Source organism: Rhinoraja longicauda, chromosome 21 (assembly GCF_053455715.1).
Source record: "Rhinoraja longicauda isolate Sanriku21f chromosome 21, sRhiLon1.1, whole genome shotgun sequence".
NCBI lineage: Eukaryota > Metazoa > Chordata > Chondrichthyes > Rajiformes > Arhynchobatidae > Rhinoraja > Rhinoraja longicauda.
The window spans coordinates 27,866,665-27,891,642 of record NC_135973.1 but is presented as its reverse complement, the minus strand read 5'-3'; the positions used below and the strand labels follow the sequence as shown (position 1 = coordinate 27,891,642).

At 44.8% G+C, this 24,978-nt stretch overlaps 1 protein-coding gene across 4 annotated transcripts in view; it reads right to left on the bottom strand.

Annotated features, from left to right (window-relative positions):
• The window catches only part of zc3h7a (zinc finger CCCH-type containing 7A), an 84,619-nt gene that overhangs the window by 54,262 nt on the left and 5,379 nt on the right, over positions 1 to 24,978 (bottom strand). For all 4 annotated transcript variants that reach the window (XM_078418176.1, XM_078418178.1, XM_078418175.1 and 1 more), the window contains exon 2: positions 3,940 to 4,045. In XM_078418176.1, coding sequence (XP_078274302.1) covers positions 3,940 to 4,019 — 80 coding nt within the window. In that variant the 5' untranslated portion in view covers positions 4,020 to 4,045. The remainder of the gene's footprint in view (positions 1 to 3,939; positions 4,046 to 24,978) is intronic.

Below are 24,978 nucleotides of genomic sequence, written 5' to 3'. Positions count from 1 at the left end.
CACTGCTCATTTGAGTGTTGCTTTCTTTTGAGATACAGAGTGGAAACAGGCCCTTCGGCCCACCGAGTTAGCGCCGACCAGCGATCCCCGCACACTAACACTATCCTACGCACACTAGGGACAATTTTACCAAGCCAATTAGCCGACAAACCTCTACCTGTACTAATGTGGGAGGAAATCAGTGCTCCCGAAGATAACGCACGTAGGTCACGGGGAGAACGTACAAACTCCGTACAGCCAGCACCCGTAGTCAGGATCTAACCCGGGTCTCTGGCGCTGTAAGGCAGCAACTCTACCGCTGCGCCACCTCTTTATCCATTTCCCCTTTAAAATGCTTTGACCGTCTCCTTGGATTGATTATTCTAATCCTCTTCTAGGTAGTTAATCTATATATGGACATCTTTGTTCCTCTAGACATGTCACACTTTCATTTGCTTCAGCGCATGAAAGCCCCATGCCTCAATATACAAGTGGCATCTCCTGTTCAGTCAATTCCTTAGAACAAAGTACAAATCCTAAATTCAAATATCAATCTGTTTACCCTTTCCTGCACTATTTCGAAAAGTAAAACCTGGATTTTGCAGTACAATCACCAGAACTGTACACTATTCCAGTTATGACTATACCTTGTACAAACTGAGTATCACGCGTTGATTTTTTCACATGGAGCAAGACTTGATTAAAAAGTCACTGCCATTCCAAACAATCTGCACTATTGATTTTAATGTTCCCTGTGATACTACCGCCCACGAGCATTTATATCATTCCCCAAATACTTTCCAATGTTGGTCTAATTGCTATTTGCCACTGAAAAGTATTTCTTTCCAATCTACCTCAGATCTCTTTTATTTGGTTCAACTCATCCCCACCAATCCAGCTTCATTTACAAATTTAACCCAGTCCCCCAGCCAAAAGACCTATAATTGGAAACAGCAATAGTCCCAGCACTGAGCCCTTTGGCACTCCTTTAATGACTCCATGCCACGTCAACAAAGCTCTATTCAAAGCCATCCATCTGCATAGCCAACATTTAAATCCTCTTCTGAAGCCTGTCTCTTGATCTTGGCATTCCTACTTTATGAATGAATCATTTCAGTATTTTGCCAAAATCTAAAATATAATTTCTCCAAACTTCCACCTTTAATAAGCTTGGTATTTCCATCAAAAAAGGTAAATTGTTAGCTTTCATTAACCATTCCAACTGTACATGCACACATGATCTATAATATATTATCTATTTTAAAATAATCAAAGAGAGAATAAATGTTCTCAAACAGGGAGATTTAATACGTTGAAGTTAGTGTCTTTTTTTAAAAATTTGAATTCCTCATTTTCATGTTCCTACATGACAGTGCTTGAAGTACTTCCATTCATTGTAAAATATGTGACCATGTTCTTAGGACATGAAAGTCACTTTAAAAAGTAAGCCATTTCTATGAAATTTGGAAAAACAATGCCCTCTGTGAAGAGAATTAAACACTATCTAACAATAATAACATAGCAAATATAATAGTTTGGCTTTAAGTACCAAGAAAACACAGAAAATACACCATTCTGGAGTAACTCAACAGATCAGGTGGCATTCCTGAAGAACATGGAAAGGTGTCTTTTCAGGCCGGGAGTTACTCCAGCATTTTGTGTCTCTCTTCCCCGAAACACTAATTGCTTCTCTTCCCACAGATGCAGCCTGACCAGCTGACTATTTCCCATTTTCATTTTAGATTTCCAGCACCTGCAATTTTTCAGATTTTCACTCACTTGGTGAGTGGTCTACGCTTAGTCAGTGTTCACATTTCCCAAATTAAGGCAAGTTCAATGCTTAGGTGGAGGACTCTCTGGCTGTCAAGATTATTCTGGTGCAGAGCCCACCACCTGTGGCCAGAAAGGCCTCGCGCTACACAGAGCCTCATTGTTCTGCATGCCACTTGTTGGAAGGTTGCACCCAGGAACACATTGCGAGAACAAAACAATGTACTCCCAGCGGTGTAAGAAAATAACTGCAGATGCTGGTACAAATCAAAGGTATTTATTCACAAAATGCTGGAGTAACTCAGCAGGTCAGGCAGCATCTCAGGAGAGAAGGAATGGGTGACGTTTCGGGTCGAGACCCTTCTTCAGTGGTGAATGACTGGCAAACTTTGGTTACTCACCAGCAATCTGAAGATTGGGCTCAATTACTTTAATTGCAATTTTAGTATTAACGCTGTTGAATATTTACTTTTTACGCACAGTAAAGCTGATGAACAGGTTTTTTTTTTTGCAACACAACTGCTGCAAGCACAAGATGGCTTCAAAAGTGATTCAAAACGGAAGGGGAGGGAAAGGACATAACACAGTTGAATGACTGGGATTGGGAAGGATTTTTGGCAACAATATAATTTTCAATGTATACAAAAGGTAGAAATGAAGAAGTTATGGAAATTCATTATTCTACTATTGGAGTTCAATAATATGCATCATTATACCAAAATAGATTATTAGTAGGTATGTTTTTATATACAAAAGCTTTATTCGAAACTGAAGGAACATGCACTGAATATCCAATAAGTCTACATAACCATTTTTGTATCAGGAAACAAACAGCACTGACTCTTAGGCACACTGCAGCCAACATAATTTGAGAAGTCCCACCCATTATTATCAGTGCATGTCCTTCTCACAGAAGCAGGATTTTTTAGGATTAGAACAAGCAACATTTTCTCTATTTCTTTCTCTCTCACTTTGTCTTAAAAAAATTCTAGAGTCTTTGCTGTTTCATCAAGTCAAAACTAGGAAGAATATTTCATTCAATGTAAATATCACATACAGAAAGTGAAAGAGACAAGCGGCGGCATTGAGAGATTAAAAGCAGACAAATGCCAATTAAAATTTGAAAGATAAGACTCCGCACCCAAATGGGGTAAAATATGTTCATGACAATTTTTAAACAGTAAACTTTTTTTTCCTGAGTTTAGTAGCAACTGGCTAGGGATAACAATTTAATTCCATTGTACACAAATACTGTGCATCTCATCGAGGAGCTAAGTAGCATCAAGGAACTGCGGAGCAAATCCTACTGCACCTACTTCTTTTCCATGTTTAACTATATACACGTAATGTGTGTCTTGTTTATTTTATCATCATTGCACACAAGTAGTTCTCAAATATTATTCTTTGCAATAAAGAACACAATCTTCCATTTACCTTAATAAAATTCCATCAGGAATCAATTATCATCTTAACTTCCAGTATAGCTTAAGACACAATATAAATGTGTATAAAGGAACATTAACAATAGTGCGCACTAGTAATCGGATTGGATAGAAAACACATCAGTGCGTAAAATTGCTTGATAGGCATTAAGAGAAATTGTTCTGTATAAATAAATAATATATCCCACTTCAATAAAATAGTTTGGCACATATTACTTTATAATTAGAGCCACAACTATTTAATTTGTTCGTCATTTACACGTGCTTTTGCCCTGCCATTTCTAATTTATTTTGTTTCCTAACATTGCATGCCAAACAAAAAAGGATTTTCTGCCAAATTCTGATACTCGTAAATGTGGAATATAAAAAACCATTTAATAACAACAAAGTGAATCACAAGCCAAATTTGGGCACACCAATTAGTCATGACTGAGTTTCACATGTATGTTTTACACTTTATTGAAACTTTAACAACACCGGCAGTACTGTGAACTATTGATCACTCAAATGTCCGAGGACATTGAGGTAGCCTGAACCCTTGCTCATAGAGGTCACGAAAATAATAGAATATAAATATTATTTAAATATAATAGAAAATAGCTAATATTCTGCTAGCTCTGCTGCCAAACAAAAGCAGCAAAGTATATAATCACTATTCCGGTACAGAAAACACCCAGATGCTGCAGTACATCAAGTGCCATACAGTTTGATCCAATACTTCAATTAACCTGAAAGTTATGATACTCACTGGATAAATTGTAATCCTTCCTGTATTTTCTGCCACCTATTACTCCTGTCCTTGGAAACATTGGTCATGTTATCCTCCATGCCCACTTCCTCTCGCAATGCAGATTCTAAGTTGGAAAGAGAGACAATAAATCACAAAAGAAATTGCTCAAGTCTTTAAGAAGCTTAACTGAAACACAAACGTGTTTGTAACTCATAACGACAACAGAAATGTTCTGCTTATGTATTAATCCTATAAATACGTTATTGCTCAATTGGAAAAGCGTTACGATGTAGTTGCAGAATTGTTGAACTACTTTAACTATGACTGACTGGAATAAATCGGTTGAGTGCCACCAAATTTGATTATGTGTAGTTAATACTTTTCATATTGATTAAATGCAAGGCACTCCACAACTTACGATAGGGTTACATTAGAAACCCATCGTAAACCGAAAATATCGTAAGTCGAATGCATTTAATACACCTGATCACGTGGCCGGATGTGAGTTGCGGGTTGCTGTCGTTGCCTAGCGTTTGCACCATCGTAAAGTCGAAATATCATTGCCAACCACCATTGAAAATATATGGGCGGTCTCCAAACTTCCTCATTCTGAAGTCCACGATGGGTTCCTTGGTTTTATTGATGTTGACCAAGAGGTTGTTGTTGTAGCACCACTCAACCACATCTTTTACTGTTTTCCTGAACCCATGAATTGGCCAAGAACAGATGTGTCATCGGTGAACTTGTAGATGGCATTGCAGCTGCACTTAGCCACAGTCATGGGTGTAAAGGGAATAGAGCAAGAGGCTTTGAAGTATACATGCGTCAACGGTGTGGCACCTTCACGCCTACGTTGGTTTTACATACAGCCCGTCACCACTGGCGACTCGCCAGCAGCCTCACGAGAAGGTCCAGCCACAAGAGCTCAATAACAACTCCAAGGTCAGACGCACTAATTGGCCTTATCTGCACACGGATTATGATTGGTGAGAAAGTAAGTAAAAGGGGCTTCTGGAATAAACGTGACACAAGGTGTCTTGCTCGGCTAAGTGGCGTTTGTCCTTTGCATGGGATTCAGTAGATCCTACAACTGGTGACCCCGTTGCTAGACGCAACCTACCGCCTGCTCACGAAATGTAAGACGATAAGAGGGACTCTGTGTCAGTCGACGAGGTAAAACTCCACGTCCCAACTCTTTTTACAACCAAGGCCAGAACGTGGTTTTCAATACTAGAAGCTTGATTTTACTCCCTCAAGGTCATGAGCCAAAGGACAAAATTCAGGTTCCTAGCAGCTCGTCTTCCAGAGCAGATTGCGGGGGAAGTGGAGGACGTGCTCCTTAATCCTGGAAAAATGACGCCACACGACGCTTTTAAATCCGCTATCTTGGAGCGAACGCAGCCCTCGAAGCAAGCCCGCATTTCGGAGCTGCTGGGAGATGATAATCTCGGCGATAGGAGGCCATCACAAATGCTGCGGAGACGGCGCAGGCTGGCGGGAGACGAAAAGATTGACGGCGATGTCTGGAAACAGACGCTTCTCCGCTGCATGCCCACTCTGGTGCAGGGGCACCTGATAGGTACGTTTCAATCGGCCAGCATAGAGCTTACAAAACAGGCTGACATTGTCATGGAGACAACCACTGCGCTGCAGGTGACTGGTTAATGCAACAACAGTAAAGCCGGAAAATGCACAGTGGGAACAGCAAATTGCCGTGCTCACTGCGCAAGTCGAGGCTTTGGCAGCCCAGCAGAACCATCCCCGTTTCAGGTTCAACGCAAACCTTGGGGGTCGGGGACGGGGTCGAGGTAACGCCCAACACATTTGCTAGAAACCAAGCGCAGGCTCGGCGATCGCTTCGCTGAACACCTGCGCTCGGTCCGCATTAACCAAACTGATCTCCTGGTGGCCGAGTACTTCAACTCCCCCTCCCATTCCCAGTCTGACCTTTCTGTCATGGGCCTCCTCCAGTGCCATAGTGAGGCCCACCGGAAATTGGAGGAACAGCACCTCATATGTCGCCTGGGCAGTTTGCAGCCCAGTGGTATGAACATTGACTTCTCCAACTTTAGATAGTCCCACTGTCCCTCCCTTCCCCTCCTCCTTCCCAGATCTCCCTCCACCTATATCCATCCTTTGTCCCGCCCCCCTGACATCAGTCTGAAGAAGGGTCTCGACCCGAAACGTCACCCGTTCCTTCTCTCCTGAGATGCTGCCTGACCTGCTGAGTTACTCCAGCATTTTGTGAATACATCTATTTGTACCAGCATCTGCAGTTATTTTCTTATGCTAGAAACACCGGTCGTGTCAACCTCCTTGCTCCTTCTCCAAACATCAACACATCCGAGAAACGACGAGGCCTGGCAGTGGAGGCGACGGCTGCCCGTGGGCAAACTAGCCACTGCCTTTTTCCTCAGCGACCGCCTCTCGGGTATGCAATATCTCACTGACTCCGGCACCGAGCTATTCTCCCAGTTCCCAAGAGTGTTTTCACCCTAACCCCAAATGTGTTCTCACCGGCACAAACAATTCTAGCAGACAGACATTTGGTCAGAAATCACTCACGCTCGACTTGGGCCTGCAGAAAACGTTTCGCTGGATTTACACAATCATCGACGTATCAAAACCCATTATCGGAACTGATTTTTTTTCTCACTTCCCTTTGCTGGTGGATATTAAAAAATAGCCGCTGAAGTGATTACTGCACCCGCGCACACGTGAACTGTATCTGCCGTCCGGCAATGACTAACTCTTACCATTCTCCAACCTAGTACCGGCCCATCCTCCTCGCCAATTAATGATATGTTTTACTCAGTATCATTCTCTAAAGCACACATTGAGCGGGAGACCAAAACATCACAGGTCTGGACACAAGATCGCCATTTTAACTCTCCGTGTATTTTAGCAGCTGCGCAGGCACAGCTTTACCATATTGTTGCATGTATACATCGCATAGCAGCTTTACCATATTGTTGCATGTATACATCACAATCAGGAGTTACTGAAACAATTTCCACAACTAATAACTCCTTCTTACCGGCACAATGATATCAAACACTCTGTCACGCATCATATTCAAAGCCGCGGCCCTCCAGTTTCGGAAAGAGCGCGCAGGTTACCCGCAGATCACCTCAAAGTTGCAAAGGCTGAATTTGACTATATGTTGGAGCTCGGGATCATCCACATGTCTAAGAACTGCTGGGCATCACCTCTTCACATGGTCCCGAAGAAGTCTCCCGGAGAGTGGCGACCCTGCAGTGACTACTGTTCACTGAACAATGCCACTATTCCAGATCGATACAGCAGCCCGCATTTGCAGGATTTCTCTGCAAGCCTACAGGGTAAGCGGGTGTTCGCAAGCATCGATCTCGTGCGTGTGTATTACCAAATTCCGGTTGAGCCTGCCGATATTCCAAAGACAGCAGAGGTCACTCCGTTCGGGAATTTCGAATTTCTACAGATGCTGTTTGGTTTACGGAACGCAGCACAATCGTTCCAGCGTTTCATGAACCACGTACTCTCTGGCCTCCATTTTGTCTACGCATACATCAACGACGTGTTGGTGGCGGAGCTCCAGCGAAGACGAACACAAGAAAAATCCTCGGATCACTGTTCCGGCGTCTCGACGAATATGGTATTGTCATTAACACGAACAAATGCAAGTTTGGCGCTCGCGAACTCACTTTCCTCGGGCATCGCGTGACGGAGAACGGCATCCTGCCCGGTGAAGCAAAGGTGCAGGAAATCAAAAACTACCCAGTGCCAAATTCGTTAAACCAATTACGGCGATTTTTGGGGATGATGAATTTCTACCGCCGCTTTCTACCGAACGCCGCATGTTCCTTTTACCCGTGCCCGACTTGCCCAAAGGTTCGAACAAATTGTCTTCAAAGAAACCGTTGTGTTTACCCAAGGATGCAGTGCAAGCCTTCAACGCCGCTAAGAGGACTCTCGCCGATGCAACTATGCTGGTCCATCAGAGGCCCTATGCCTTATTTTCACTCACCACTGATGCCTCCGGCAACACAGTGGGAGCCTTCGTGGAGCAGCGAGTCAATGGCAGGTGGGGCCTCTAGCATTCTTTTCGGCAAAATTATCACCCACTCAGATGAGGTACAGCACGTTCGGGTGACAATTTTTGGCTATGTACCTCGCCGTCAAGCATTTTCACCCTCTGTTGGAAGGCTGTCCCTTCACTACTTATACGGATCACCAGCCGCTCACATACACTCCTCGTACAAGTGTGGGCTATTCACCGAGGGAAATCCGCCACTTGGACTTCGTTCTGCAGTTCTCCAGTGACATCAGGCACATTTAAGGAAAAGCAAATCCGGTTGCCGACACCCGGTCAAGACTGGAGATGGATGCTCTGAAAGCGGTCACACTCACCGATTTTCATGCCATGGCTCGCACGCACGCAGCTCCCATCTTATCCATTACCACCGGAAGCATACAGCCCTAAAATTGGAAGATGTAGCTTTCGGTGACACGAGAGAAACCATTGTATGCAACACTTCCACTGGCAAACCAAGGCCGATTGTACCTCGGATGATGTGTCGAGTAGTTTTCAGCGTGCTGCACAACATATCACATCCGGGCAAGAAGGCTACGATAAAACTCATCTCCGAACGTTTCATCTGGCCTTTCATCCAGATGGATTATGGGCGAAGACTTGTCTACCGTGTCAACAATCCAAGATCTCCGGGCACACAAGAACCCCTTTCGGTGCGTTTCCTGTATCGGACACCCGGTTAGAGCACGTGCACGTGCACCTGGACTTGGTCGGCCCACTCCCACCGTCAAGAAACTACACATATCTGCTCACTTGTGAAGACCGGTTCACAAGATGGCAAGATGCTATCTCAGTCATCATCATTTCAGCGGAAACAATAGCCCGCGCTTTCTTTGACCAATGGATTTTGGTCTTTGGGGTCCCAAGTATGACAACAACAGACCGAAGACCGCAATTCGAATCTGCGCTGTTTCAAACACTAACCGGCCTCTTGGGTACGAACCGGATTCGAACGATTCGTATCATCCACAAGCGAACGGCCTGATTGAATGGTTCCATCGCAAGTTGAAAGCTGCTCTGGCTGCCGGAGTAAACAGCTGCCTCTGGTTCTGCTTGGCATTCGTACGGCGGTCAAAGCAGACCTAGGATGTTTGTCGGCGGTAATGGTTTACGCCACAACTCTGAAGCTGCCCGGCGAATTTGTCGAGCCAATCCCCACAGGCAGATCCTATGATCCAAGCAGGTATGTCAATCGATTACGGCGATCTATGCAGCTACTCCAGCCAACACCGACATGGCGAACACCTGCAATGGTCTACGTACCTGCTGACCTCCAACGTTGCACACATGTTTTGGTCCGACACTATGCCGTCTGCCGACCTCTTCAGCAAGCATACATTGGCCCTTACCAAGTCATCCAACACCTACCCAAACGTTTCGTGACCTATCGGAACGGACAAACTGACACCGTATCCGTCGACCGGTTAAAGCCAGCATACGTTGAGAACCAACCGACTACATCACCCACCAAACCGGCGAAGTCACAAGACCCCAGCACTTCCTGTCAAAGACCTCCTACACTGCAGTACCAAGCAAGATCAGGCCGGAAAATCAACCGCCAGACCGGTATGGGGCAGGACAAAGACAGGAGGTCGCCACCTTGTATGACTCGGTGCCCGAGGGGGGAACTGTGGAACCTTCACGCCCACGTCGGTTTTGCCTACAGCCCGTCACCACTGGCGACTCGCCAGCAGCCTCACGAGAAGGTCCAGCCACAAGAGCTCAATACAACTCCAAGGTCAGATGCACTAATTGGCCTTATCTGCACACGGATTATGATTGGTGAGAATGTAGGAAAAAGGGGCTTCTGGAATAAACGTGACACAAGGTGTCTGGCTCAGCTAAGTGTCGTTTGTTCTTTGCTTTTTGTCGTGGGATTCAGTAGATCCTTCAACAGCGTTGAAGGTGAAGGTGGAATTGTGTCTCTGCAATGTCGCAGGCATTAGATCTTTTCCACCATCACTGAGTGACGTTGAAGTCTGATAGAAAGTACCTTAAAAGATAGCAATATTTGAAAAAAAAAAAAAAAAAATGTTCAGCTTTTGTTTCAGCATTCTGATTTAGCTAGGTCTTTACATCAAATTATAAATCACTGATGATGTGTTACATTGTTTAAGGGTTATTGTTCTTTATTTGAAAGAATTGGTCAAGGAGGTGTACAACTCTTTCCCTCTTTGATCAGTCTGAAGAAGGGTCTTAACCCGAAACGTCACCCATTCCTTCTCTCCCGAGATGCTGCCTGACCTGCTGAGTTACTCCAGCATTTTGTGAATAAATACCTTTGATTTGTACCAGCATCTGCAGTTATTTTCTTATACTTCACTGAATAAAGCATTACTTTGTATAACCTTACATCTGACAGGGTAATATAGCATTCAACTTACTTTGTGCAATCAATGCTAAGAAATGTTTACCATTCAAGAATAAAGCAATAGATGAAGGATCCCTTTCCAGATTCTAGTATATACTAGACCAAGTGGACCCGTTGGGCCCAAACCTCTCCTGCATTGGTGCAGCACCCTCTCCCTTCCCCCTCCTCCTCACCTCACCTTCCCCCCCTCCACCCCTCCACCCCCCCATCCCCTCTCCTCCTCCCGACTCCATCCCCCTCAACCCCCCTTATCCTCCCTCCTCCCTCCGGAGATAGATTTAAACTTTAAAATGTGAATAACTTAAAAAAATATAACTCCAATTTCAATGAAACTTCTTCCATTAGCACCAAAGGGACGAAGGTGAGTAAGGTGGGCCTAAAATTGTCGCGATGTCGTGTACCGTTTTGGCTGTAGTTCAGTAACAAACAAACGAGAGTTTTAGTATATAGATGATTTAAACAAATAGGAACAGAGACAGAAATTGATCACCAAACCTAAACCAAACAATAATAGATTTCTTTTCACTCGTGTGCAAGAGGCCGTGGTATTAACAGAACCAGAGGCACGGTTCCACTCTGCACTGAATGCGCTGGAAAAAATGTATTACACATTTTGACATGCTGACAGGATGTTGATATCATATGTCTGTTAATAATACACAAATATGAAAATTCTTACACCGGTACATTCATTTGTTCTACTTGGAGAGTTAGAATTGTTACAGCACAGTACAATACACACTGCGGTGATGTTAAGTCCTATCCATCTTCGAACGGCCAATTTATGCCCAGCTCATACATTCGTGCGAGCATTTGGGAGACCAGCAAGATGAATTTGCTGGCTTTTGTAGGGCTGCAGGTGTCTTCTGCCATGTGGAAACTCAGTTAGCGGCTGCATTTCCAACTCGCGAACTGTTCGGATTAAGAACAATTCACAGGAGGAACCCAGCCGCACCCTAGAGAGGACTTGTATACCTCCATCAAATCTCAAGATCCTCTTTGCCACAAGGAGAATCACTCGAGCTTTTCCATCTTAAACTTGCAGATGAAATCCCTCATCTCTTAATGCATAAACTCATTATCCAAATTAATCAAAATCGGATATACACATCATAGCACTTCACCATTCAAATCTTTTTTCAAGACAATGAATATATACTCGTATGGAACTGAAACAGGCTGTACAGTTCACCTAGTCAACATCAGCTACCCATTTACACTAATCCTGCGGCACGGTGGCGCAGCGGTAGAGTTGCTGCCTTGCAGCGAGTGCAGCGCCGGAGACCTGGGTTCAATCCCGACTACAGGTGCTGTCTGTACGGAGTTTCTCCCCGTGACCTGCGTGGGTTTTCTCCAAGATCTTCGGTTTCCTCCCACACTCCAAAGACGTACAGGTTTGTAGGTTAATTGCCTTGGTAAATGTTTTTTAAAAATTGTCCCTAGTGGCTGTAGGATAGTGTTAATGTGCGGGGATTGCTGGTTGGCGCGGACCCGGTGGGCCGAAAGGGCCTGTTTCCGCACTGTATCTCTAAACTAAAATTACACGAATCCTATTCTTTATTCTCCCCACAAGCTCACCAATGCCCCCATATTCTACCACTCACCCATATAACAAGGACAATTTACATTGGCCAATTGACCTACTAGCCTACTCATCTTTGGAGAACTCCAGGGAAAACCAACCCAGTCTCAGGAAGAACATGCAAATACCACATAGTGCGCACCCACAGTCAGGATGAACCTAGGACTCTGGCATTGTGAAGCAATAGCTCTATTAGCATTGTCACTTTGTTGCCCTTTATAATATGTGATTTTTTCAAAATACCCCAGAAAGAGAGAATATATTGCAAAAAATCCTAATCACAATGCAACATGTCATCTTGACTAGAATAAGCAAATATCTTTCTAAGTTCAAGAAGTGTAAGAAAATAACTGCAGATGCTGGTACAAATCGAAGGTATTTATTCACAAAATGCTGGAGTAACTCAGCAGGTCAGGCAGCATCTCAGGAGAGAAGGAATGGGTGACATTTCGGGTCGAGACCCTTCTTCAGACTGATGTCAGGGGGGCGGGACAAAGGAAGGATATAGGTGGAGACAGGAAGACAGTGGGAGATCTGGGAAGGGGAGGGGAAGAAAGGGACAGAGGAACTATCTAAAGTTGGAGAAGTCAATGTTCATACCGCTGGGCTGCAAGCTGCCCAGGCGAAATATGAGGTGCTGTTCCTCCAATTTCCAGTTCATGTTATTTACAGATAACAAAAGAAACCAAATGAAAATGCTAGAGGCCACCAGCAGGCAAGTAAAACTATGAGCTGTTAATACAGTGCAGATATCATTTATCAAAAAGATTATGTTACCTGTTACAGGAAATAAATATCACAGAACAATAATTATCATTATTAGCTTCCAATTGTGCAAGTCTTTATTTAAAGCAGTATGAAAAACTAATCTCACACGCATAAAACAAATGGACGTAAATCAAAATTATCCTAAAAAGTACCTTTGCACATAAGGAAAATAGGTTCAAACTAGAATTAGTGAAAATCAAAAAAATTGCTGGAAATTTGAAAAAAATGGAGACAAGCAGGCAGCATCTGTGGAAAGAAAAAAAGTCAACATTTCAGATCAGAGACTCTTTGTCAGAATTAGGAATCAGAGATAAAATAGGTCGTTTTTAAAAGTCTAAGGAGACAGGAGGCATGGTTAGGGAATAGCAGTTCCAGGTGAAATGGGTTAATGGTTGAGGATGTTTACGTTTCTTTGCTTGTGTTGCTGTGGATAAATTCCAATGGCCGTAATGAAGAGAGAAATGCGGCTCACCGGCAGTCTCTCTGGTTTTTTGTTGTTGTTTTTTGTCATTGTCGTCGTTAAATGTACGTTTTGTTTTATTTTTAACTCTGTGTATGTGGGGGGGTGGTGGGGGGGTTGGGGGAAACCTTTTTTCAAATCTCCTCCTCAACGGAGATGCGACCTTTACCGTGTCGTATCTCCGTTCGCGCTATGGCCTAACATCGTGGAGTCGGCGGCCTCCAGCTGGGATCGACCTCAAAGACTCCGGTCGCATGGCCTGGACTTACCATCTCGGAGGCTTCGGCCGTGGGCCCTGCAGACCGCAACATCGGGAGTTCGCAGGTCCCTGGCTGGCGACCGGCTTTTGGGATCTCCAGCCGTAGCAGCTTCTACCGCCCCGAAGCGCGAGGTACGATCGACCCGCTCGCAGGCCCTTCATCGCCCTGCGTGGCTCGGCCGCAGCACTTTCCATCGCCCGGTGGGGGCTCAGGACTCTCATCGGCCTGCTCGACTCGGCCCTGGGACTTTCCATCGCCCAGTGGGGGCTCAGGACTTTCATCGGCCTGCTCGGGTCGGCCCTGGGACTTTCCATCGCCCGGTGGGGGCTTCAAAAAGTTGGGAGCCTCGATCACCTCGTGGCACCACGGGAGAAGAACGAGGAGGAGATAAGACTTTGCCTTCCATCACAGTGAGGGTATGCCTAGAGCAATCACTGTGATGGCTGTTTGTGTAAAAAATTATATCTGTGTGTCTTGTGCTTTTTAATGTCTACTGCCGGACCCTGACGTGAGAGGACGCTGGCGTTGAGTATTCGCCGCTTTTCCGTCAGGATAGTTTGTCTGTTTGTTTCTATGTTAATTGTTTTTGTAAAGCGCTTTGAGCATGCGATAAGGCGCTATATAAAATAAATGAATTATTATTATTATTATTATTATTATAGTTGGATGACAGCAGTAAAATAGGCAGCTCCGATGGCGATCGAGACAGTGAGTTAACTCAATTTAGAACATTTGATAATGAGTTTATCAAATGTACTCAAAATGGAAGATGAGGTGCTGATCCTCAAACTTACATTGAGCCTCGTTGTAACAGTGCAGACAGACTCAGATAAAAAAAATCGATTCAATTATTACTAATTTTATTTGGGACTACAAGACTCATAGAATAAATAAAAGACATCTATGTAAGTCTAAAACTAATGGAGGAATTGCCTTACCTAACTTCTTATTTTATTATTGGGCAGTTAATATTAAAAATATAACCTGCTGGTTGGATGACACTGATCAACAACCGGATTGGTTAAAGATGGAGAAAGAGGATTGTTTACCATTTGATATTGGTGCGATCCTCTTAGCTCCAATAAATTTAAATAAAAAAACATATGGAGGTAATCCCATTATACACAGTGTTATCCGTACCTGGAAACAATTAAATCTTACTTTAAAACTGAGTAAATTATCTGCTTTCCTCCCTATTGCGAATAACCCTTCTTTTAAACCGTCTGTCTTAGATAGAGGATTTGCTCAATGGAAAAGTTATGGAATTAAAAGGGTGGGAGATCTTTATCATAAGGGAACTTTTCTTTCTTTTCAGGATTTACAGCAGAAGTACGGATTACATGTTAATAATTATTTTAGATATTTACAACTTAGAGATTATGTAAAATTACACATGCAAGAATATAAGTTTAGAGGTCCAGAAACTCTTGATGTATGCCTGAATCGACATTATAATTCAAATAAATTAATATCCTTTATTTATAATACTCTCCTAGATACTGACATTCCGTCATCAGAATCATATAGACGAGCATGGGAGGACGAATTGAATCAACTCATAATGCAAGATATATGGGATGAAAGTTTACAACATATACACCAATGTTCATTAAATACTAGACATTCCTTAATACAATTAAAAATAATACACAGATTACATTATTCGGAGACGAAATTAAATAGGATTTTTCCTAGTATCTCTCCTATTTGTGATAAATGTCAATTTCAAGAAGCTAATTTAACTCATATTTTCGTAACTTGCATAAAAATGCAAAATTTCTGGTTGGAGATTTTTAAAATAGTTTCTAAAGTTATCAACAAGCAATTGGATATGGATCCAAAATTAATTATATTAGGATTATCAGAACATACTACAAACTTTACAACAAGTCAGGTACATTTTCTTGATTACAGTTTAATAACTGCGAAAAAATAAGATTTGCCTTAATTGACAAACCTGAGTTATTTTTTAAAATATGGTCTCCATTTATTGAATTTTTAGAAAAGTAAATGGGTTTGGCACAGGACTAAAATAAAAATTTAAAATTAAAAGTTGAAACTTGAGTTTAGGGTTGGATGTACAACTGTGGTTATTGTCTCCCGGATCTACCCCCTTTAATTTTTATAGTTATACTTTTTTTAAAAAAATTCTTATTCTCTCTTTCCAATAGTTTATAGGTTTGTTTTTTTCTTCTTTATTTTTTATTTTCTCTCTTTAAAAATTTAAAAATTGAAGCTATGTAAGAACTTTGTAACAAATTTGTCTTTTATTTCTATTTGTACATATGCTTTTCAAAAATAAAAATATTAAAAAAAAATAAAAAGATAGGTCAGAGTACGGGTGGGATAGAGTGTCAAATAATGCAAGCAAAAGAAAGTTCATAGTCACGCTTGCAGACTGGTGCCAGCGGTTATGGGGAGAAGGCAGGAGAATGGAGTTGAGAGGGAAAGATAGATCAGGCATGATTGAATGGTGGAGTAGACTTGATGGGCCAAATGGCCTAATGTTGCTCTTATAACTTATGAACAAAGGTGTTGTGCACAGTAGACACAAAATGCTGGAGTAACTCAGTGGGTCATGCAGCATCTCTGGAGAGAAGGAATGGGTGACGTTTCGGGTCGAGACCCTTCTTCTTCAGGTGTTGTGCACAGTGGCCATCCAATTCCTGGCAACGTTCCAGAACAAGGGGCCACAGTTTAAGAATAAGGAGTAGGCCATTTAGAACTGAGATGAGGAAAAACTTTTTCAGTCAGAGAGTTGTGAATCTGTGGAATTCTCTGCCTCAGAAGGCAGTGGAGGCCAAGATAGAGCTCTTAAGGATAGCGGAGTCAGGGGGTATGGGGAGAAGGCAGGAACGGGGTACTGATTGAGAATCATCAGCCATGATCACATTGAATGGCGGTGCTGGCTCGAAGGGCCGAATGGCCTCCTCCTGCACCTATTGTCTATTGTTTTGGCAAATTTCCTCTGCAGCCTTCCCAGTGCTAACCAGAATCTGTCCAGATTTCTATTCATATTCATGTTTAATCAGTCACAAACCTTCGTTGAGATACTGCCCTCCCTTGCCACTGACCAAGAAAGTCAAATCTTACTCCGCCCCCCGCCCCCCCCCCCCCCCCCCACCATCCCCATTTGCAGCTTCAATCTTCAATACAAAAAACTCGAGTAAATGTTCTGATTACCATCCCGACAGTTCATTCCTGCTACCCAAACACCTCCAGTAGGTTAGCAGTAGATCCTGTTAATTATGAGTCTATAGTTCCAGCCACATTAGCACATCACAAAAGCTTTTTCATAGTTGATGCCAAATTAACAAAGAACACACAAAACACCTAAAAATTATCCAGCTCACCCACACTATACTTCTTGTATAAAAAAAAATAACAGCTGCAGGTTATACTAAGCAGGCTATTCTCAGCATCCGTGATTGATGAGTGGATTATGTTCGACATCAATGCCTACAATTAACATGGCAAACAGACACTTGGGGAAAGTTGCAGGTGGCGATACAAATTTGTGCCTAACTTTTGAAACTCACTACTTTAAGAATTGAATGCTAAATTGACAAGATAAATTGACAAGCTAAAATGCACTTTGGGCATAGACTTCACAGCAGGTGAAAAACAGTTTTCATCATGCTTCCCATAAAACTACAAGCACAAAAATGTGCTTTTCTCCCTATAAAATCTAACAAATGGAATCATAAAATGCAGGTAGATAGCCTGTGTAGTTGCTGTTTTCACCTGTGGGTAGAAATTTGAATTGCTGGTTTAAGAAACTTAAACAACTAATTTTCTCAGAGTAAAACCCCCAAGCAAAATAAATAATCATTAACCAAGGGATTTCAATCCCCTCACTAAATTGAAGTAAAACGCATTTTTGTGACCTTCATTGTTACATGCCAGACACATTAAATACAGAAGAAAAAATATTTCATGAGCACGTCAGAGCCTCTGTCCCAACAATATGCATTAAATGATGGCACCAATCAATACTATCACGCCATAAAACAGACAGTATATGTTGGAGTACTGTAAATGGAGCACACACACCTCCCTCAAAATGCTTCTAATCATTGACCTCTTGCTAGTCCACCTTCTAGTGCGAAGCCTGCCTCACAATAAATTCCACAAGAAAAACCAGTTAATTGATTTTTAAAAATCATGCACTTACAAATTATTCTTGTTGTAAAGTATCCTGCAAATGTTACACAGTATTGGATTCTAAGATATAATAGCGTTCAGCGGGTTCAAGTCCTATGGGACTTGGTACGTGTAAGTATTATAATTCACACTGATGCACATTGTAAAGTAATACACTATATTTCAAAAAGGTTTATAACATTTGTCTCAAAGATTCATCGTATACACATTCCAATTTTTGGTTGGCTCTCTTTAAAGAAAAATTATACTTTTTATTTCCTCATTTAATCACAGGAGAATTCATCCAAGAAACTGATTGCTCTTCCAGATAGAAGACAAATAATTGTGAGGTTGCTAGCTGCCAGACATGATGTCTAATAGCAATTGATATTAGAACAGAGGCAGTTCAAACAGTGATAGCAGATCACCGCGAGGAGCTCTTTATGAAGATAGCAAAAACTGTATGCTCCATTACGGCTCACAAAAATCTAATTGTAAAATTCAAAAGAATAATTCTAATGCACGCCTACACTAGTCAGCCTCATAGAATAATTAAGATAACCGATTAACATTACAGTTTGTGGACATGCCGTGTGCTAAACATCATTGGAAACTGGATTAAAACAAATCAAAGGTAGACACAAAAAGCTGGAGTAACTCAGCAGGGGTCAGACAGCATCTCTGGAGAGAAGGAATAGGTGACGTTTCGGGTCGAGACCCTTCTTTAAGTTCATTTCTCATGAAACTAGTAGTTAGCTGGTGAAAAAAATTGTATCCATCCCAGGAATTGATAGAAAGTGGGAATTAGATAGAAAAATTGAGTTAAGGCCAAAATGAAAGTTGGCCATTGTCTTATTGAATGGCAGAACGGGGCCAAAGGGCTATATCTCATGATCTATCCTCACTAATCTACCTTATCATCATCTCTTTAAATCATAACTATGTTCCAATGAAAACTCCGTTACTTTCACAATGGAACTTTCACCTCCTTTTCTTTAGAGATACAGCATGATGGCGCGGTCCAGTCCAGTCGCCGTCGTGGTAGCTCTGCGGGAACTGTGCGTTTTAAACTGGTATGTTTACTTTAAAATTACCCCTAAGTGCTCTAGCGTGTGCTAGCACTTAGCATTAACCAATGTACGACCGGGAAACGCTCGTAAAATTAAACTCGAGCGCTACCGGAGCACTATTAAACAGAAAACTACTCACCGATATACCGATAGAGATCATCAAAGGAGCGCACCGCGGCAGCGCAGGTCAGTGGGAAAGTCGGAAAAAACACCGAGGGAAGCGAGGGGGGATTCGGAACAGGCTGAGAACCCAAGCCTTACGTCCACCTCTGCCCAGCATACTTCTGGCCAATGTCCAGTCCCTGGAGAACAAGCTGGATGACCTGAGGGCAAGGATCAGATTCCAGAGGGACATAAAGAACTGCAACATCCTTTGTCTGACCGAAACATGGCTGACCCCGCTGGTGCCTGACCAGGTGATCTGCCCATCCGAGTCCTTCACTGTTTTCCGGGCGGACAGAACGGAAGAATCTGGGAAATCCTAGGGCGGAGGAGTCTGCTTCTTGACCAATAATAACTGGTGCAATCCTGGAAATATTAAGACGCTTTCTCGTTCCTGCTCGCCGGACCTGGAACATCTAACTATCTCATGCCGACCATTCTACCTACCCCGGGAGTTCAGCTCGGTGATCATCACAGCCGTCTATATCCCACCGCATGCGGACACCGACGTGGCACTGTCGACCCTACACGATGTGTTGTGTCAACACCAAAACAAGAACCCTGATGCGGCTGTGCTGGTGGCTGGAGACTTCAATAGGGGAAATCTCAAAGGTCACGCCCAACTTCTACCAACACATCACGTGTGTCACCAGGGGGGAAAATAACTTTGGACCACTGCTACACACCGTTCAGGAAAGGCTACAAGGCCGTTTCTCTCCCTCCTTTTGGAAAATCTGACCACACTGCCATTTTCCTGCTGCCGGAGTACAAACAACGGATAGTACGGGAAGCGACAGTGACGAGGGATATAAAGCGGTGGGCTGACCATTCAGAGGCCATGCTGCAAGATGCACTGAGCGAAGTCGACTGGAACATGTTCCAAGCAAGTTCCAGAGACGTAAATGAGTTTGCGGAAGCGGTTACGGACTTCATTGCCACAATAGCCGATACCATCATCCCCACGGTAAGGGTCAGTATCTTCCCTAACCAAAAACCCTGGGTGGACAGATCTATTCGCGTGGCCTTGAATGCTTGCACCGCTGCTTACAACTCCGGCCTGGCATCCGGCAACATGGACCACTACAAGGGAGAGTCCTACCAACTGCGAAGGGCAGTGAAGGATGCAAAAAGGAGGTACCGGGACAAGATGGAGTCACAGATGGAGCAGCAGGACACCAGGCGCCTTTGGCAGGGGCTATGGACTATAACTAGCTACAGGTCCAGCACCCCCTCAACCGGAAGTGCCGGCTCCTCCTTAGCTGATGACCTGAACTCTTTTTATGCACGGTTTGAGACGGGTAACACCACCAGCTCGCCGTCTAAAAACAGCACCGAAGGGGCGCTGGCTAGCGAGGCTGGAGGGGGATCCACCCCCGGGGATGTGCACACATTCTTGGTGTCCGAGCATGACGTGAGGTGGGCTCTGACGCGTGTGAACACGAGGAAAGCTGGAGGCCCAGATGGTATATCTGGGCGAGTATTAAAGTCTTGTGCTACTCAGCTTGCTCCAGTGCTCACCACAATATTCAACCTCTCCTTGGCAAAGTCCGTGGTCCCTGCATGCTTCAAAAGATCCATCATTGTACCGGTGCCAAAGAATGCCTCTCCAGCGTGTTTAAATGACTACCGACCGGTGGCCCTCACCTCGGTTGTCATGAAATGCTTTGAGAGGCTAGTCAAGAAGCACATCTGCGCCCTCCTTCCTCGCAACATGGACCTACTACAGTTCGCATACCGTCCGAACAGGTCCACGGATGATGCGGTCTCCCAGGTTCTACACACCGCTCTCTCTCATCTGGACAGCCAGGAGGGCTATGTGAGGATGCTGTTCATTGACTTTAGTTCAGCATTCAACACAATAGTCCCCAGCAGACTGGTTGAGAAGCTGATGGAACTGGGGCTTAGCACCCCTCTGTGTGCCTGGGTCCTGGACTTTCTCACTGCCAGGCCCCAAGTGGTCAGGATGGGGGAAACACACATCTAGCTCCCTCACCCTGAACATAGGATCCCCCCAGGGCTGCGTCCTTAGCCCCCTACTGTACTCCCTGTACACACATGACTGTGGGGCCAGGTTCAGCTCAAACTCCATCATCAAGTTTGCTGATGACACTGTGGTGGTGGGCCAGATCTCCAACAACGATGAGAAGGCCTACCGGGAGGAGGTGGCTGATCTGGCACTCTGGTGTCAGGACAATAGCCTCCTCTTGAATGTCACTAAATCAAAGGAGCTGATTGTGGACTTCAGAAGGGCTAAACATCCAGGGACGTACACGCCACTGGAGGGGCTGCCTAGGGCTCGGCCGGACCGGGCACCCCTCCAAGAGCCCTAGAACATGGACCGGACATGGGCTGCAGAGGCACAGAGAGGTGGAGAACACCAATGGCTACGTTTGTCCAGGTAAACCCTGCAACACCACCACCGGGCCTTCATAGTCAGGTTAAGAACTCTATACCTATAACAACTGGGACTTGAAAATGTTGTCAAATCTGGCGACTCTTACACTGTTTCAATGAAATACTGCTATACACTTGTACTGTATCCGAGATGCTTAACCAAGATGTAGCGCAGTGCTTATGTATAGTGATACTGAACTGTATACAAAAATGAATGTCACTGTACCTCACTCAGTACATGTAACAATAAAGTACCATTGATTGACCTCACCTTCCCTTTCTCACTACCCTCTTCCTGTCTTACAATACTTTGGTACCTTTGCTCTTGGTTTCTAGTCTCATATCTTTCGGCAAAGCCATAAAGTCTGGAATATCCTTTCTCGGCCCGTGACTCACTCTCCCACCCTCCTTTGGGGTGGTCTTTAAAATCTACCTCTTAATCTATCAAGTGGCTCAGTGACAAATTAAAATCTGAAGACAATGTTCTAAATGTGAGCTCACCAATGTAGTGTACAACGATAACATGACCTTCTAACTTCTGAACTCTATACACTGTTTGATGCTGGCCAATGTGCCAAAAGTATTCGTCACCACCCTGTCTACCTGTGATGCCACTTTCAAGGAAGGCCACTAGGAACTATGCACCTACACTCCCAGATCCCTTTGCTCTACTACACTCACCAGAGCCCTGCCATTCACTGTGTAGGTCCTGCTCAAAGATGCTAGAGAAACAAGATGGACCACTCTGTTGAAATCTGAAGTGTAGTACACAAAGGAGCGTAACATCCACCATTTTAGTAGGCAAAACCCGCCGTTTACTATGCCTCACGCAGTGTAATCAGTGTTTTGGGGGAGCAGTATGTGTGATGATACCATTAAAATGCAGAATATATCCCATCTATCAATTCACAGATTATTATTTTTTTTCTTTCAAAATGTTTCTGCAAGTTTCTGCCTACTAAAATGGCGCCATGACGTATCATCATCATATCATATATATACAGCCGGAAACAGGCCTTTTCGGCCCACCAAGTCCGTGCCGCCCAGCGATCCCCGTACATTAACACTATCCTACACCCACTAGGGACAATTTTTTACATTTACCCAGCCAATTAACCTACATACCTGTACGTCTTTGGAGTGTGGGAGGAAACCGAAGATCTCGGAGAAAACCCACGCAGGTCACGGGGAGAACGTACAAACTCCTTACAGTGCAGCACCCGTAGTCAGGATCGAACCTGAGTCTCCGGCGCTGCATTCGCTGTAAAGCAGCAACTCTACCGTTGTGCTACCGTGCCGGTTTTTAGGGTCCAGTGGTCTACCTTGTTCCTCTAGTATCTTTGGTCCTGCCCATGTTAGACTTCCCAAAATCCAACATCTCTCACTTCTCTGTATTAAACTCCATCAACCATTCCTCAGCCCACCTGCTCAGCTGATCAAGATCCTGCTGCAATGTTTGACAACCACTATCTACAATACTACCACTTTAGTGTAATCTACAAACTTACTAATCATGCCTTGTGCGTTCTCATCCAAATCATTGATCTAGATGACAATCAATAATGGGCCCAGCACTGAACCCTGAGGCACACCACTGGTCACAAGGTAAATTCTGAATCTTGGACATCTCAATGAGACCATTCTTCGAATACCGACCAACTCCTTCAACCTCTCCTCTTGGGGCAGTTCTGTCATCCCAACAATCACTCGAAAGCTGCACTATCATCAAGGCAAATTAATCCTTCCTGAGGAAGGAATTCATAGCACTGAAGTATGATCTCACAAAATAGTCCTGTAACCATTGCAGCATGACTTTCTTACGATGGTGCTGCAACAACCAACCCCTCTCACTGTAGATCAGTGCATGTTCCTTTAACATAGTGACCTCACCACTACTAACCACTCCCCATGGTCTCTTGTATAACTGTAGCTTCCCCACCTCCAGCTCGCTCTCTAGTGCCAGTGATGACCACGGACAGCTAGGGCATAATGTGTGTAGTGTTATTAATAAACTTATTTAGTAAAAGACTCTGCGTACGAGTGACATCCTTTTACATGGTGTCAGATCGGTAGACTTGCGTCTCCTGTTTACCGGTTTTTATTTTATTATTTGTTTCTCCCAATTGTGTCCCCTCCTTCCACTTTGCTATGGCTTCCTCGTGTCGTCGTCCGGACACGCTCGTTTTCGATGGGGACATAGTGCACCGCTGGACGGTCTTCCAGCGGGACTACGAACACTATATCGCGATTGCCCATCCTGATGCAACTGCTGCAGTACGAGCTCACCTGCTCCTCAACCTGGCTGGTCCGGAGGCAATGGAACGATATGCTTCGTTCGATTTCGTCCCTCCGGAGGACCGCGACGACCCGGTATGTCTCATGGCCAAGTTCACTGCCCTGTGTGATATACCCACCAATAACATTATCGAGCGTTTTAACTTTTTCACGCGTCGTCAGGCTCCTGGGGAGCACGTTGACACCTTCATTGCTTCTTTGAGGCATATGGCTCGGAGGTGCCGCCTTGAAAAGATCACACCCGACGAGATGATCAGGGACGTCCTGGTCAACGGTCTCCTAAACTGCAAGCTACGTGACGAGCTCCTGATGAAGCCTGACCTGTCGCTAAAGGACGCCGTGCATGCTGCACGCATGGCTTCTGCTGTTGCCTCAGTATCTCGGCCGGCGTCCCATGACATAAATTTCACCGGACGCCGGCGGCTAAATGCCCCGCCGGTCAGGGTCGACCCCTCCGCGCCCACTACGGTCACCCCTCGCCGATGCCCAAACTGCAACTTCTCGTCACACCAGTTTAACGTTTGCCCAGCGCAGGGCAAAACCTGTAATTCCTGCGGGAAAATGAACCACTTTTCTGCAGCCTGTCGTTCTCGTGGGAGACCTGTCCCTGCTCCTAGAAGGAGTCTAAACAACCTTGCGAACAGTGATAGCGCAACCGGTTCCCAGCACCAACACGAGGAACTCCCCGATCCAGATACAGTGTTTTCGCTTTTGGGTGCACCTGCGTTGATAACGGATCCTTCCGTGCATGTTACTGTCAATGGACACTCCTTCCCTGCCAAGGTCGATACTGGTGCTTTTGCAAATGTTATGTCTGTTGGCCTCTTCGAGCAGATAAGCTCGGGGGAGAGGGTTACTCCTGACGACTCCCGCCTTCATGCCTATGGGGGAGGTGTTCTGGTTGCCGTGGGGAAGGCAACGGTTATCTGTACTGTTCTGAAGACCTCTCGGCCCCTCACGTTCCTCCTGCTAGCATCTGACAACGTCACCCTGCTGGGCGCCCGTGCATGCCAGGACTTTGGTTTGGTTTCATTCCACCGCGACATCCACCTGGTGGAGGCCCCCATGGACCCCCTGATCGAGTATCCCGACCGATTTGATGACGTCCTGGGGAAGCTGCCCTGTGCCTACAAGATCGTTGTTGACCCGGGGGTCAACCCGGTGGTTAGACCGGCCCACCGTGTGTCTTTTGCCATGAAGGGCCGCGTGGAGTCCACACTACGTGGCATGGTGGACATGGGCATCCTCAAGGAGGTGAGTGCCCCCACCCAGTGGGTCTCCACCATGGTGGTCGCTGCCAAGAAGGATGCGAGCGAGATCAGGATCTGCATCAACCCGAAAGACCTGAACCTGGCTATCAAACGCCCGCACTACCCCATGCGGACGGTGGAGGACGTCGCGGCACAGGTCGGTCCAGCCACAGTTTTCTCGGTCCTAGATGCCAAGAGCTCCTTTTGGCAGATCCCTTTGGATGCACGTT